This window comes from Athene noctua, chromosome 26 (genome assembly GCF_965140245.1).
Source record: "Athene noctua chromosome 26, bAthNoc1.hap1.1, whole genome shotgun sequence".
Taxonomy (NCBI): Eukaryota; Metazoa; Chordata; class Aves; order Strigiformes; family Strigidae; genus Athene; species Athene noctua.
Genome location: NC_134062.1, coordinates 7364158 through 7381111, shown reverse-complemented (window position 1 = coordinate 7381111; position 16954 = coordinate 7364158). Strand labels below are relative to the sequence as shown.

Sequence of the window (16954 nt, the reverse complement as noted above, 5' to 3'; positions counted from 1 at the left end):
CGTCGAGGGAAAACAGCATGAGTAGACCACAGCAGCACCAAAGGAAGCTGGCCTCAGCAACACCGCACGCCGCGGCAGAGCAGGATTGATGGGCATCACAACCAAAGCCCACATGCAACATCCCAAGGTCAGCTGCTGAAAGGCACCAGAAATAGCAGCCCCACGATGAAGGGAAGGGTCATGGCCTGATGAGGGATGCAGGTAGCTGCGGCCAGCAAGATGCCACGCAAAATCAAGGAGAGAATGGGGGCACACTGATTATTTTGCCCACGGACCACTGCACTCCGCATGAAGTGGCTCATACTGGCTATAACCAGCTCTAACACAGTAGGGTTTTCACTTCTCCATGTGGCAAATCCACACCCAGACCCAGTTAGCACCAGTATAACCTCAAAGAGGCATCTCCGCTTAGTTAAGGTGGGCTGAAAGTATCCTTTGATCTCCACAGATAGTTGACTCTGTGAGGGTTCAGGACCGAGCCAAGAGCTGCTGGAACAGAGACCACCAGTTTCAACCACTTACGCACAGGGGGCAAGCGGGTCTTGGGGAAAAGTGAGGGTCCTTGTGTCTCTGCAGAGCTCTGTCATCAACTGAGCTGCCCGAGTTGCTTTCCAGCAGACTGCTGCCTGCTTGAGAGGGCTCCAAATAAATAAATAAAGCCACTGCCTTATTAGCATGCAAATCTATTCAAGCCCCCATTTCAATTTGAATTCTATGCATATGATCAGAGTGCAAAATGCAAATTATACAAATGCACCCATATGAAGAAACAAGCAGGAACTCTGCACAAAGGGATTAGGGCCAGGCTGCTTCCCTCCGAAGATTACAGTGCTGGGGGGGGGGGCTTTTGTCAGGGAGCATCCTTTAATGGCCACCAGTCATGCAGCACTGAGCTTTGCCTACAAACTACTTTAAAAAGAGCTGTGACTCCGGCTTCAGCTGCTGGAGCGATGACTTGTTTGAGACAGGTTGCAGGGGACAGGAGGAGGGTGGACAAACCGAGGCCGGGAGGGAAGGGGTGCTATAACCTCAGCACTCACAGCCAAGGGTCCCCCCAGGGGAGCAGCACCCATCCAGATTGGCCTAATGGGACCAGAGATACCCCCAACGCTCCTCCGGCAGCCCCCAAAAGGCAGCATTGGCCGGCATTTCTCCAGCAGTAGCCCCTTTGCCTACCAAGCCTGGGCTACGGGCCAGGACATCCAGCTCAGCGCAGCAAGGCAGGTCTCAAGCAGCACAGACCACCAGGAGGAGCGTCACCACCACTGCCCGGCCTCACCATCTTAGTGACAACGGAGGTGAGGCTTCCTCAGTCTTAAAAGGCTTAACCTCTCCTTCCCATGGAACTTTGCCTGGGAAAGATCTGCACGGTATGGGAGGAAAAACACAAACACAGCTTGGAAGGTCCTTTGCAGACCAAGGTCAGACAACGATAATCCCGACGCACCCAATTTTAGCAAATTAAGGCTCTGAGCTCTGCTCCAACACAAGCCCCAGGTCCTTTCCCCAGGCTTCCTGGCCCACCAGCCCCATGGCATGGGAGATCCTGCTCCTAGCTGGACACAGAGCTTGGGCAGAGGGGATGCGGGACTGCGTGTGTTCACTTCTCCCTGCTACGTGCGCAAAATTCACAACCCACCATTTATTGTATTACATTTTCATTTTAAAGTAAATATCTGTTTTCAATTAGTACTTACCGTGAGGGGCATGCATCACTGAGAACACTTATTTCTCTTCCATTCATTATTAGATTAGAAGTCACTCAAGTTTAACTACATTTAACAGCAGCAGAGATGTTACTGTTCTGCAGACACTAATCCACTTCCCACCTCCACCCCCAAAAAGGCCCCAATCCAGCTAACACAGCCTCAGCACCCGGCCTCCAAATCAAGGTGCTGGCACACAAACCTGCTGCTGCCCTGGCCGACCTCTCAGAGCCTGCCCATCAATTCCCTGCATGTCCGGCCTCTGGGCTGTTAAAAAAATCCTATTGCTTTACCTTCGTATCACAAAATCTGACCCCCTCACAATTTCATCTGTGTAGCAAGGAGGCTCGGAGGGACTTCCCCAAGGTTAAATAAAATGAATAAAACCCAGAGCAGAGGCTTGCCCAAAAACCTTACATACAAAGCCAAAAGCATGGGGAAACAACCATGTCTGGTGTTCCACCCACTCGTTCATTCCCATCAGGTAACGGGTAAGCACGTCACTTGGGTAGCCAATATTTTTCTTAAGTGTCCCAAATGTATCCCAGACTCCTCATCTTCATCCCAATCAGGAAAGTGCTTCCTCCCAGAGACATCACAAGATCTTCCCCCAAGCACATCTAGGCACTGCCTGCTCAGCCCTCTGCTAGAGCACTCGTAAGCATAATAGTACTATTATACTTTGCTCATTATGCCTCATTTTTATTACACGGCCTCATTAAGTTAAGAAGCCTCTGTAATTTAACTGCATCTCTTGGTCTCCGCACGGGGGCTCCAGCTGCATTTGTCATTAATCACTTTATTAAAAACACAGGACAAAAATTACTATTATACCCATTACTGCCCATCAATCTCTTCAATTGCCTCTTAAGTCCCTTCTTTACCTGCTTGATGCACCAGAGCCAGATGAATATCATTGGCACCTTTATAATCTTTCCATATTTTCCAATAATTATAAGCCAATTTTAAGGGTGCTTTCAGGGAAAAGTAAGATGCACGCTGGCATACTGTGTCCTCGTGGTGTACAGGAGAACAGGTAATAAAAGCATACAACCAGACTAAGAGAAACAAACTGCATTAGACAACATAACATAATTGCATTGAACCTACCGCAGGATGCTTTACGGACGCATAGATGAGGTTAACACTGGTTTAGAATTAAATATACTGTGACAAATTGGCACATTGCGAGAGCCATCATGGTGATTTCATCAGGCAGGTTAAAGGCAGGAAGAGATCTGCATCCCGTCTCCAAGCCCCAGGGAAGGATGACCCACAACTGATAGTCAGCTTCTACAACAGCTTCCCAGCAGCCCTCCCATCTACCAGAGGACAGTGATACTCACCATCCTCCATGCACAAAAAACCCACCCTCCTGAACTTAATGTTAAAACCTACAAATTATCAAAACACGCTGTTTTGGCAAGTTCACTTCAAAGTTTCCAATTCATAACTCTTGGGCGTTTCCTGATCCACAACGAGTTTCAAAAGTTCAACTTTTCTTCCTGGTTTTGAACAAGATGCTTCCACTGGGACAGCAACTCTGATCTGCTCAAGTCAGCAGCAACTTGCACAGGTTAAAAGCACTACACGGATTTCTGTATGTGCTTGGGCAAAAGCCAAACCATGAAGAGAAACCTACATGTTGCAGAAAAAAATCAGTATGCTGGATGAAAAGTTTGCTACAACCACTACAGTAAAGACATCAAGGGGCATCAACCATATGGCAACTGCACACGGTCCTCACTCTTTCTTGAGAAAAAGACATTTCACTCTTCCCCCACCATCCTCCCCCCCATCCCTACTCCCAGGAAAAACCTGCTTTGCCTGGTTAGCACTTCCCCTTCTGGTTTGCTTCCATCACAGAAAGGCTTAAAAAAAAAAAAAAAAAAAAAGGCAAATTTGGGAGATCACAGGTAGTACACAAAAAGGTGTTCAAAGATGCTGAACAAGTGTAGCGGGTACCACCTTGATGCAGTCAGCACCTCCCGGAGAAGAAGGGGAGGAAGGTGAGAGGCATCAGCTCCTTAAAAGACAACACAACCTTAGGACGAGGTTAGCATCCGAAGCGTGGCAATCTGAATGCCCTGGCAGTTGCCTTTCTAGCCAGCCCATTTGATGGAAGAGAGCTTTGAAGATTTCAAAGGGCGCCGTGTTTCCTAGTTTATCACAAGTGTCTATCTTAAACCAATATTATCCTTTTAAGCATGACCGGAGCAAGAGGAATCTTCAGAAACTGTTCCTGCCGCAGGAGATAGACACTCGCACAAGAGGCAAAGGAAAAAAAAAAAAAGATCCCTCAGACTTACAACACCACGCAAGACCCTGACTCACATCCAGCCCAACAGCACTGCTGCTGCTATCATCGCAGATCTGTCAGGAGGCGACATTTACACTGGTTTGGGCTTGACAGCAAAAGGCACTTCTGCTCTCCCCTGAAGTTTCCCCCCTCTGCCCTTTCTGAAGCGTACATCTCCACATCGTTGACACCCAGCCCCTATGCTGCAACCCAAGTGAAGGGGAATGAACGTTTTCCAGGAGGTGGCAGGCAACAGAGACAGCCATCAGCTCTTAAAAAGCCTCCTACCTTCACTGCCAGGAGCAAACACACCCCAGACAGCGGGGGAAGAGCAGTCGCATGGGGTGATGCCCACCCCAACGAGCAAACCACGAATGCAAAGTCTGAATACTAACCAAGCAAAAGCACTCAGTACATCTTCCACCTCGCCAAAGGAGAGCAGATCGCAAAATCCAGGATATGGTGCTGGATCAGGACAACTTTAGGCATGCAGAGACTAAGCTGGATTGCAGAGGTTACCTAAACTGCACTTCAGAACTGGGTTTAGGCACATAAAGGCTGAGGGACAGCAGGGCTGAAGATGTTTCCCTTGGTCTCTGGTGGGGAAGCTCATGAGCAGAGGAAAACAAGCAGTATTGTCTCCCAATTACAGAAAGAAGTAGTCTGTCTTGAGATTACCTGGCAATTATTATAAGCGGAAATAAAGGAAATCACAAGAAATCTGCCACGTGCAAGTCAAGCTTCAGTTTAGACAGAAGGAGTTAATTTACAGCCACTCAGAGCTTTGATATCTTAAACCTTTTCAGTCTCTGGACAAGATGAAGAATAAGCATAGACAGTGTCAGACTCTGTGATCAGGAGGACAAAACACTGCAAACAGCTGTGCCTAATTTTAGCATCTGGTGGTTCTGTTTCTTCAGCACTTGCGGGTGGTGGGGGGGTGGCCCCATCACTCCCAGCTTATTAAAGACACAGCCAGAAGCAAGAGAGGAGTGTTAAATCACACTCCAGGGATTAGCTTGTGGGAGAGAGTAAGAAACAACCCAGCGAGGCACCACTGCCCAGCAATGGCATCCACTCCCTGCTGCGGGTTACCCCATGCCCCGCGAGGGGTTCGGCACCTCCGCGTCCGGCACTGCCAAGCTTACACGTGATTATCACCGAGGGGGGAGAAGCAGTGGGTCAGCCAGCCCCACATTGCCCTCCTACACCCTCACCCTCCTGAGCGAGCCCATGGCATCTGCACCACTGCCATGTGCCCCCAGCAGGGTCACCTCAATCTGCCCCAGCGCCCTGGGGATGCGCCCAACCACGCAAGGGGGTGACCCCCTGCTCCTCAGGAGAGGGGTGGGGGAACTTCAGAAAGCCCCCAACTCTTCTGCACACCTCTCAAGCGACCCCCCTGCGGCACAGGAGGGGGGACGGCCTCGGCTGCTGAAGCCCCGAGCCCAGGCCTGAGCCCAGCAGGTCGCCGTGTGCCTCCCCCGGGAGCCACCGCCGGGCGGTGGGAGCGGACCGCTCGGCCCATGCGAGCGCTGCTGCTGCCACCGCCAGGCTGAACGGGAAAAGTCAGCAAAAAACTGCATTAGCGCTGCCGGGTGACCTGGTTTGAGACTCCACATACTCGGGTATTCCTTCCCCCGCGCACCCCCAGCGCTCCCTTTCTCCGGTCTGAATTATTAAGCCGCCCCACATGTCCGCAAGCTGTTTCCGCAGCGCTGTAAATGCGGAGCCTAACGAGGCGAGAGCCGCGCTTGGGCTCCGTCCGCAAACGAGCTGCAAAACCCTCTGACTGCTCGCAAGGGCTGCTAGACTCGACTGGGATGCTCTGCTCAAGTCACCTGGAACAGCAATGGCCAGTCATTAAAATACACACTCTGCAGGGTAACAACTCCACACAGACCAGAGGCAGGAACAGGCATTAGAGGAGCTGATAAGGCTCATCTGACTGCTAACGATTTTGTCTACAGTTATTTTTGTGCAGCTGGGAACAAGTGGCTACAGTCAGCTACTTGCCAGCTGGGGAGAAAGCAGCAGTTTTGCATCACTGGGAATGGAAACACATCCAGCTCAGCCCCCTACCACGCTCCCAGATTTTCTCTCCTCACTGGCAGAGCTTGCCATGGACCAACCAGGACAACACCCAGCAACATCTCAGGATGACTGGTGAAGATGCAAAGGTAAGGGTGGTAAAGAGTAGGGTTTTCCTGCAGACACGGCTTGAGGAACGGATTCAAGCCTCTGTTGATGACGGAGCAACACCTCGGTGTGCTGGCTGGGTTTAGATCCCTTTACAAAAGCCAGATACCCTTGCCTGTTTGGCAGAGAGAAACTCTCATTCAGACAGCTGAAGGCAGAGCAGCCAAAGGTCCCTTCGCACACCTTCATGTGCATAAGCTTTGCCAGCACGGACCAACATCACTCTTTCACAACAGCCTGCATCACCACAGCTTTGGGAAGCTGTGGGCAAGCTCAGGGCTTAGAGATGCTTCTCAAAGCACACACTCCTCGCCACAAAGCAGGTGATGGCCAAGCCTCTCCCCTAGGCCTCGCCAGTAGCAGCCAGGCAACTCCCAGTTTGCACTAGAAAAGGCAGAGGCAGACCCATCCCAGCACTGGTGGCCTGGGCAGATCTGCAGAAAGGTGCTCGTCCTGAGCTGGCAACTCTACCAGTGCTCAAACTCTACCAAAGCTCAAACCAGCATTGGTTAAATCAAGTTTTCATCTCTGAGTTGCCAGACAGCACCAAAGTAAGGGCAGACCTGTTAGGCTGGAAGGAAGGTCCATGAATCCCTTTGCACCCCATACCATCAGCTACCCTCTGCCGTAAGGTGCTGTGGCACCCCCAGTCTCCACATCCCCTTAGGATCCAGGTACCTCCATCCAAAGCAGCTCCTTCCACCCCACGTCATGCAGAGAGACTTTCAAAATCCCTCCTGTTGTTACTGCCACAATGGCCATTATGCAAGTTCGGCTGTCTTAACTCGATGCTGAGCATACAAGTGGGGCTGACATTTATTTAATCCTCATAGTAATGTTGACTGTGTACTTACTGAAACACCTCATGCTTATGGAAGACATTTGTTTCCAAGCAGCTTATGCTAAATTGCAGTGATATAAAGGAAACACTTATCCAATATTGACATTTACTGACTGGCAGCATACAGCTTGAATACTCATTTATGCTAGTGGAGAGGGGGAGGGGAAACCCGAGAAGGATTCAGGCCCTTCATTTCTGATCTTTGAATGAGTTAAACAATATTACGCTCATCAGTGAATACCTGCCCAAAATGCAAGGTGGGACTCCAAACCCAATGGCTTCTCACAGTCACTCCCTCCTTGAGGAAAAATAAAAGTAATATTGGACCCACAGCACAAAGCTTTGATCCTTCATCCAAGAGGAAGCTTGAGAAAGTTCATCCCTTCCAGTCTCGGTGCATATTTCATCTGTAATTAGCAAGGCTCCTCTAGCCTGCAGCATGCATCCTGCTGGGCAGCGAGCTTCTGAAAAAAAAATACATTATCGAACATTTTCTGCATTGCCCCTCCCACAGAGCCACAGTTGCTCACCCAAAAGGCTCCTGAAATTTTCAGCTTTTAGGTGCTGCAGCATCCAGTCAGACCCTGGCACACCCAGGCAGGGTGTGCAGTACAGAGCTCTGCCACATGCCATATTGAAAATGACAACAACAGACCCAAGAACATAAATCCACTAGCACTTAAGAGGTGAATTAGCCACCATCTGACCACATACATATCAAACTGGCGCAACAATTCCACCAAACTGGAAACAAAGGAAAGCATCTATTATTCTAGCTGAAAGTCTGATGTGTTTGCATCAATGGTTAATGAGCAGCAGTTATGGCAGAGCCCTCAAAAAAACAATTACATCCCGCTCCACCCCGGGAGCCCAAAACGCAGCAGACCAAAAGCTTGATGTAGCTTTTGTTGCGAGCGGGGGAGTTGAATGAACACATTAAGACAGGATCTTATCCTGAAGTTAGCATCTGAATTTAACAATCGTAAGCGTTCCACCTCCTACTTACATAGCATGTGACATTAAAAGAGGCAGGGCACCCGGAGCCCATCGCTAAGAGGTACACTCAGAGCACATTTAGATTTTAAGCTGTTTAATGCAACTCAATAAAAGGAAGAGCCACGCAACAGCCAAGTGACCTACAGCTCCTTCTGCTCCACTTTGGAGGCTGCTGCTGCCACCAGGGAAAGGCAAACACTCAAGCATGGGTCTTGCCAGAGAGGCAATGAATAAACAGCCTCGACTATACTCAAAAGGCATATTGAACCAGGACATCTGTTAGGCCACAGTTTCCAAGACCAGAAACCCAGCGTTTGCTCTGTCCTACCACAATGCACAATTCAGAAATGAGTATTTTCCTCTTCCCCCTTCAAAAAATCTGAAGTATGGATGTGCCCTGAGGTGCAGTGAAGTCGAGGAATACAAACCCACGAGTTTTGAGTAGCATCAGAATCCTGCTATTCAACCCTTGCCTAGGAAAAGCAGCAAAGGTTTTAAACTTCATTTCTTCCCAGCCAAGAGAAAAGAAATCCTGCACGTTTCCTGGCATGTTTGAAATTAATACTGCAGGCAGTGGATTCACACACCCCCTGCAAGAGCTGGGACAACTGCCAGCCCCGAAAGGCAGGGCAGACCGCCTTAAAAACTCCACCAACTGCCTTAAATCTCAGCAAATAAGAGACTGATTTACAACCAATTTGTTTCACTACCTATTGATTTATAAAATAAGCTTGTACACAGTCACTATGGCTCCGTCTCTCTCTTCGGCCAGAGGTAGCTCCCAATGAAGTCGAAGGAAAGGATGTGTATTGCTCCTGAACAGAAGCTAAATTAAGGCCTTCATAAGTTGTTATAAATTTGCTGGTCTTTAAAAAAAAAAAAACCAAAAAACCTGGTTAATCCTACTGGAAGGATCCTGGAAATGATGTAAGCAGCATTTTCATAAAGCCCCCTCCAGCACGCTGAGGAGCTGAAAGCTAGGAGCACAAACTTGCGAAAGCCATCATTAAATCAGAGGTTTGAAGCGAGCTGCACTCTCCATCACAGACGGCTCATAAGAAAACAGGTTATTTAAAGACCTTGATCCTCAGTGAATTCACAACCTGAAGGGGCACATAGGCCTCTCCCCTTTATTTACTGCTACAAAAGAAAGAAGAGCATTGAGCCTTTTTATTCTAACACACATAGTCCAACTAGAAGACTGGGAGCTGGTAACACTGCTGGTAACCTGTCAGGGATTTCTGTGCACGTTTCTACTCCAGTTGGCGTCCCCTAAAACAAGAGGAAAGCACAGAAGTAATCGACATCTGCCCGAGATGTGCTGTGCATAAACCGCCCAGGGACCTCTGCCTAACCTTGGAAGGGGGAGGCCGGCAGGGATGCAGCGTTAGCATCAGGGCAGGTGTTTCTCCTCACTTTCCTCCCTCTGGCAAAGGGCACCTGAACAAAACCGCAGCTCCTCCCTCTTGTTCTTTTCAAAGAACTGAAACCTTGCAAGCCAGTTCGAGCAAAGTCATCTGCGGTCCTCATGCGGATCTCACTGCAGGAGGTCCTGACTGAAGATGGAGAAGCATGCAGAAATCTAAATTGTGTTAAAACAGACGTTGGAGGAGGCAATCCTGCACTGTTCCCCCGGCGATAGCACAGACTGGACACCACCACCTCTAACTGGAGGCTTATTTCAGGTTCCCTCCCAGGCAGCCCAGTTGTGAACTGTGTCCCTGCCAAACCCGCACCTTCCCACAGCAGCACCTTCCATCTTCACCAAGCACCCTTCCAAACCATTCCTGTCTTCTACTCACCCATTTTTACTTGCAACTTCTTGTGCTGCTAGCACTCTCCTTGGCTTAATTTTTAAAGCCCGTTAACACTTGCTCATTTTGCAGCACCATATGCACTCCTCGTACTTCCCAAACAGCTCCCCAGCGCTGAGATTCACCTGATGGGTTTAGGAAAACAGCCCAACACGTTTCTCTTGCAAAGCTACACCCTGCTCTCTACATGGCAGGAGGAATTAAATTTCAAAAGGGATCATGACCACAGATTTTCAGGCTTCTCATTAGCAGGCTCAGGGTTGTCAGATGCAGCAACCCACAAGTGCCCCTTGCACCCAGTGAGCTTCAGAGAGGAGAAAAGTCACCAGCCCCTGTACACACACCCCCCAGGACTCCCTAAGCTTGCATTTTTGCTCCCTGTCCCCCACTAACCTCCCCCGAGATGCCAAAATCCTCATCCTCCAGTCCTAACCAGTGGTGGTGGGTGGAATTGGCCTGGTTTCTCTCATCAGCATAATTTCACCCTTCCCCACCTGAGGGCTGATGACAAGCAGCTCAACTTCCCCCACCGGGAAATTGAGCCACCACTGCTAATACCGGGCCCCTGACAGAAGATTGGAAAGCATTCGCTTCCAGGGAGGAACCAAGTGAACTGTGAAGGAGAAAAACATACCCTGCAACACCCAGAGAGCTTGGTATTCATCACCCTGAGGGAAAGCAAACATGCCTTTGGAAAGAGAGCCCCAGACAAGCAGAAATCTTCCCCATCCAAGGTAAATTTTGTAGCCTGCCAAATTTATCTAGGTGGTTACACTACAGGCCAGTAAGAGGAGGCAGTGGTTGTAGGTACATCTTCAGCACTGCTCCTTCCCCCACCCCCAGCACTTTCCCCAGTTGCTTCCAGCCTCACCCAGTTTGGCTGACACTGGAGCAGCAGAGGGAGGGGTAAACTATTCACCAGGCAGAAAAGGCAGCTAGTTTCATGGCAGCATCAATTTCTTCCCACCAAGGGGCACCACACATCTAGTCTCCGCGGGAGGCAAATCGTGCTGCGACTTTATCTCGCCTTCCACCAGAGCTGTGGTCCTGACAGCTTTCGAGGGGGCGGGTGGAAGAGAGAAGCAATACCAGGGGAAAAACGGCCCCTGAAGAGGAAACACTGACCTATCGACTTTCAGGAAGAGAAAACGCAGGCTGTTTCAGACCACTTGCAAGGGTGAGAGACAGAGGATGCTCAAGGGAAGGCAATTTGTTCTTCCTAGGTCACCTCAAGAGAAGCACAGAAGTCAGCTGCAATAGAGATCATCCTCCTCCTCGGCTGAGCAACGCTTGCATGCGCCCAGGTGCAGCGTGGCCCCGGACAGGGAGCAACAAGCACCCTCCTTCTGCAAGCTCAGCTGGGAGCCCAAGTTTGAGCCTGCACGGGTTTGCAGAAGCAGCAGGATGCCAGCATGCCACAAGGAGGCACAGGGCCCATGAAGTACAAACCCAAGGGCATAGGTGTACAGATCTGGTGATGGAAAGAGCCTTTTCGGTGAGGCTTTTGTGTAAGGGGGCTTTATTATTTTTAAAACTAGAATCCGGACCACAGATCCCAAGAGAGCTTTTCAGCAGAGGTGATCCTCCCATCCCTTAGCTCAGGGAAATTTCAGTTCTGCCTGCCTTATTATGGCAAACCCCTTCAAGCCCTTCTGGTGCTGCAGGCAAGCAACCGCAGCCTGCCTACCCCTTTGCCCGCAAAAAGGAGCCACTGAAACTCCTGACGGGCAGGGTCAAGTAATTGAAATTGTTCCTTGGAGTGAGTTTTGGCCCACCAGCCCCCTCCAGAGCAAGATGACTGCCCTCCGAGTACACACGTAACACCCCATCCCCACGGCCCGCCAGCCTTTAGGAGCATCTTCACCCATGGGAAGCGAACGCCGCTGCATCTGCACACGCCAGAACAACTACAGCAGCTGCTCGACGGGAGGCAAACGCAACATATGCTGGAAAATAAGCTTCAGTTCCTACATCCAGGCCTTTCCTCCCCCAAAGTACCATGTGGTTTGAGGAATCCTGTGCATGAAATCCTATTAGGGATCCTTTGCAATGATTCACCCCAAAGGCAAAAGCCACGATGCTGCCAACAGCCCCTTTCTCGTGTACCGTGAGCAGCAGCTCCACAGAATCGCATTCGGTGCATCCTGCGGGAGAAAACAGCCGAAAACGCTCTGCGAGACACTATCTCTGCCTCGTAACCCGGCATGAATAAGCAAGGTACCAGATGCACACTCCTGACGGTACAGACAGGGGAGACAAATCAACTGAGCTCAGGCTACGGCGCAGCAGAGCCGAGGAGCCACGACAGCTTTCGAACACAAGCGCTATTAAAAAGTGCATTAGCCCTGATTAAATATAATGGCTGCAAAAGGGAGGGGGGGGAAAGAAACAAATCCCCGCTGGATCCTAAACAGAAACTTATTCAGCTCTGGTAGTAAACTGCCATTTGACCTGCGGGGAGGTGAGAGGTTTGTGGGAGCAGGGAGAGATGCGAGGCCAGGATCAGCTCCCAAATCACCGATACCCCCGGCCCCGCTGCACCAGGGAGAGTTCAGATTTGTTCAGCCAGAAATCTACACGGAAAAGACACAGTGGGTTTCTTTTGTGCAGAAGCAAAGGCGAATGCAAACACAGCTTTCTCCCTGAAGGAATATTAGTACAAGCAGAGAGAGGGAAAGAGAAAAGGGGAAGGGAGGGTGGCGTGGGAGCCCAATATCACATGCGAGCTCAGGAAAAGAAGAGGTAAGGGCAAGCAGAAGCGCAGCCACCTCTAAACACGCCGTCCCTGCTTGGGGAATAGGGGGAAACGCAGCGTATGGCGGGGGATGTTCAGCAATAATGTCTGGCTGAGCAAAAAAACAGCTGCCCGTTGAGAAGCACTACTCTCTCCAAAAGTTTTATCCTTCATTTAATCAACAGATGGACTAGCTGCGTGGGTTTGGATCTTTTTTTTTTTTTTTCCTTTTTTTCCTTTTTTTTTTTTTTTTTTTTTAAGCAACCCCAAGCCCTACCCTCACAAAAGCTGGCTTCGGGACCACGGCGGCGTGACACAGATGGTATCTGACACCGGCGTTGCGAAGGGCTGAGCAGGGGATAGGCAAAGCTTGGCTCTGGCTGGAGCTCAGCGTCCTCCACAGGTGACAGATAGTCCAGGGAGCAGGCACACAGCAGCACGTCACACACAGCTTTCCAAATCCACCTCCCCCCCCTCCCAAACCTCCTTTATTTTTTATTTGAGGCGGGGAGACAAGCAGGTTACAAAGTTACGGGGCAAATTCCCCCAGATTGCCACGCTCCTGCCCCGGCTCCCGGGCTGTCGGGGCTGGGGGGAATCCGTCCGTGACACCCCCCGACACTACCGCAGGGGCTCCCCACCTCCCCCCTCGGCTGCCTGCATTCAAAGCAACTCTTTCCCCACCCCCAGGAGCAAATCGCTCCCTACCCCGGCTCTGCCACCGCAGGCTCCTCCGCGCAGGCAGCGGGGTCCCCCCGCGCTGGAGCCGGCCCGGGGGGGTTCTCCCCCCCCCCCCCCCCTCAAAATTGAACCAGCCATCGCCCCCCAGTACCGGCGAAAGGGCCGGGCAGCGATTGAGGGGAGGGGGGGGGAAGGGGGGGGGCTGTTGCTGAGCAAAGCCGTGTTTACACACAAACACGATCTAATTAACGGAGCTGGAGCTGAAAGAACTCATTTGCATGCTAAAGATTTTAAAAAAAAAAAAAAAAAAAAAAAGGCAAGCTGCCTCACCAGAGATGCATGGAAAACTCTGCAATCCTCTCTCTCCGCCGCCCCCCCCCCCTTTTTTTCCCCCTTGTGCAAGGAAGCAAAAAGCACACGCAGCCCCCCCATCCCCCGACACCCCCCCCAGCTTCTCCCGTCCAGCCCCGCTCGGAAACTAAGTGCGGCGGCGGGTCCTACCGTGGCTGAGCAGGAAGCACCCGAGGAGGAGGAGGAGGAGGTCTGCCTGGAGAGCGCTCATTCCTCAGGGTGGGCTCGGCGCCGGGGTCGGGGGGCTCCTGCCGCCGCCGGCGGGGGGCTTCAGGCCGCCGCCGCCGCCCGCCGGCTCCGCTCGCCCGGCTCCATCGCCGCCCCCCCAGCTCCTCCCCCGGCAGCGCTGCCTTGACTGGCGGAGCGAGCCTCGGCGGCGCAGCCCGGCTTTTTGAGGAGGGGGGGGAAGGGGGGGGGAAAGGGGAGGGAGAGAAGGAAAGTGATGGTTAAAGGGGGAGTAACTTGCGCGCAGTCGGGGGATGGCCCGGCCTGCCAGCGCGGGATGGGGTGTACAAATACCAGCACACACCCCCCCCCCCCCGCATGGCGCCCGGCCAGAACGGGGGGGAACAGGGGGAGGGTGGGCGATGACACTTCTGCATCGGTCGCTGGGGAGGAGGGGATGCCCCCCCACTCTCCCCCCTCCTCAGAGCAGCACAAGCATAGCGCCCCCCCTCAGATATCTTAAATTGGGGGGGGGAGCTGGCTGCTCGCCATCCGCCCTCCGGCACCGACCTCACTGCCCGCGGGGCGGCCCGCGCTCTCCCGGGTTTTGGGGGGGGCTTCACCCCGAGGTTCAGTCAGGGGAGGGGGAAAAAATGAACGTGTGTCGTGTGTCCCCCACTCCCCCCCGGGGTGCGTTTACATCCTCACAGCCGCCAGCTGCGCGCAGGCCCGGGGGGGGGGGGGGGGGGGGGTCGTCCAGTGCCCCCCATTTACAGCCTCACCCCCCCATGAGAGGTAGTGGCTCCTCACAGACACACCCCACCCACCAAAGAAAAAAAAAAAAAGAAAAAAAAAAAAAGACCTCCGGACCCGGGAGAAGAAAAATCCACTAAAAAGTAATAAATAAATAAATGAAGTTTTTTTGGGGAGGGCAGTGGGGTGAGGGAGCGTTGCCGCACGCAGAGGGCAGGAACGTGCAATGTCACCAGGCCGATGCACCCCCCTGTGCAACCTGCTCTTATTTTGAACTTTTGGGGTGGTTTGTTTTGAGGTTTGTTTTTTTTTTTTTCTTCCCCCTCCCCGTTTCCTTTTTGCCCACTGAGAGTTTGGGGACAGACCAGAGGGGCCCAAAAATAAAACCAAAGACATTTCTTGCCACCACACTTGGCACAGCCCCTAAGGCCAGGAACTCCCTCCCCTCCGAGCCCGAAGGGGCGTGTGGGGTCTGCAGAGCACAATTATAAAGCGGAGCATTACAAAGTAATTACAGCTCTGGACTCTTAATTACTTACCTGTGCAGGAAGGTGAACTTCAAAGGGGGCTGCTCCAGCTCCTGCAGGTGCCTGCTCGCCTTGTCGGGAGCTTGGCTTTGTGGCTACCTGCGCCAGTTTAGCTAAGCGGGATAACTCACCCCAGTGTACTTGTGCTAACAAGCTAAACCAATACTGGGTGGGTTAAAACTGATTTAGGATTGATGGTGGACTGAGATTTATTGCCTGAAACGCGAGTGTCTCAGGCTGGCACAGCTTTGCTCTCTGCGGAGGGGTAGTCACCCTGGAAATGAAGAGCACTTTTTTATTATTATTATTTTTAGCTTGCATCCCTTAGGAAACAGGGTTTTTTGATTCTGTCTGTGCACGCTGGCTTTCCCATCCCTGCCTACTTGCGTATCTGTCAACCAATTTGGGAGAGAACAGTGCAAAAGTGGGGACAGTGGCTTGCAATTATCATATTCCTGCATTTTCCGCTGGGGCTATAGGGGACAGTGACACTCCTGGACTGTATTTTCCCTCTGCCACCAGCTTGCCCGGGGCAAGTCACATCAGCTCCCACCCTTGGAGGGATTTTGGCAGTGGCTACGGCCACAAAGATATTTCTGTGGCTCCCCTGCAAGGCAGGACTGGGGAGAGGTTTACAGGTGGTGTATTTTTTCTGGTAGCAGCACTGATTTAAATGCGTATTGAATAAAATGCTCAATGCCTGATTTCAGTGGGAATTAGATTTCTAAATAATTTGGAGACCTTCCCCGTTGTGTTTTAGTTTATTCTGCAAAATGTTGTTTGCTTGCAGACTAGGGGTACTAATGTATATTAAAGCTGCTACACAAGTAAGACTTTTCTGCGAAGCTTCAAAACACCATTAACATTTTCATGCAATTTCTTTTCTTTTTTTTTTTTTTTTTTTTGCCTGCAAAGAATATTATTTCTTGCCTGCATTAAAACCAGCAGAATTTTCTAACTTCCAGGAAAAGAGAATATTTTACATTTTTTTTCTCCTTCCTGTGAAAACATTTCAGCTGGAAAATTCTCATCATTGTAATACTGACCTTTGCAAAGGGCTTTAAATCCTTGAATGAAAGTAGCATGTAAGTGCGAAGTTTTATTAACTGATTACCTCTGCGGTTTTGACTACATTGGTAGTCAAATTTGATTTAGAGGACTAGGCAGTTGTACTATGCATGTAAAAAAAAATCAGGTTTCTGACATAATTTTGGCTTGCTGGAGCTGAAGGAGGGCTGCAGCCCTGAGCATTGTCCTGCAAGACCATCTTTCCTTTACCTGCACGACTATGTTATTACAGGAGACAAAATCAGGTACAAACTGATTATTAAATGCTTTTCTTGGGTATCTCATTTAAATCTGCTGTGCTTTGTGGAAGGAAATGAATCATTGCAATTAAAAAACTGAGAAAATCATGGAGCGGGGTGAAATGGCCTTTGGGGAGGAATATTAAGCCGATGCTGAGCGGACCTACCCTTGTCTGCGGGAGAGGTTTGTGTTTGCAGGTGGGAACGCCACGCTGGGTTCCTTTGCATCACCCTTCTGCCAGACTTTGACTTTGGTGGGACCACAACTGCGTCTCCCCGTGTAATTTGGGGTTTGCATGCCCGCCCCGTGCAATATTTAGTAGCAAAGAGCAATGCTAGAATCTAGAAAGACGAGATGATAAACCTCTCCCTTGCTTTTGAAGCAAGGGGGATAAACCAGGCATCTTTCTCTTTATTTTTTTTCCTTTTTTTTCCTTTTTTTTTTTTTTTTTTGTATTTCACATTGACAAGTGCAATGGATATGAAGCATCAAAACAATGAGAGTGAATACTTTCCACATGCCTTTGACTCTCTTACTTCCAGGCTATTTACCCAGAAGTGCAAGAAACAAAATGTTCTGA

At 50.7% G+C, this 16954-nt stretch overlaps 1 protein-coding gene across 5 annotated transcripts in view; it reads right to left on the bottom strand.

Moving 5' to 3' along the window:
* The window catches only part of KIRREL3 (kirre like nephrin family adhesion molecule 3), a 356544-nt gene extending 342568 nt beyond the window's left edge, over nt 1-13976 (bottom strand). For 4 of the 5 annotated variants that reach the window (XR_012635205.1, XM_074927247.1, XM_074927248.1 and 1 more), the window contains exon 1: nt 13772-13976. Coding sequence is in view for 3 of the 5 variants with exons in the window: in XM_074927247.1 (XP_074783348.1) it covers nt 13772-13832 (61 nt within the window). In the remaining 2 variants the exon portion in view is untranslated. Of the gene's footprint in view, nt 1-7286; nt 7367-13771 lie in introns of those variants that run through there. The other variant, XM_074927250.1, reaches the window with a different exon arrangement.
* Between the last annotated feature and the right edge of the window lie 2978 nt (nt 13977-16954).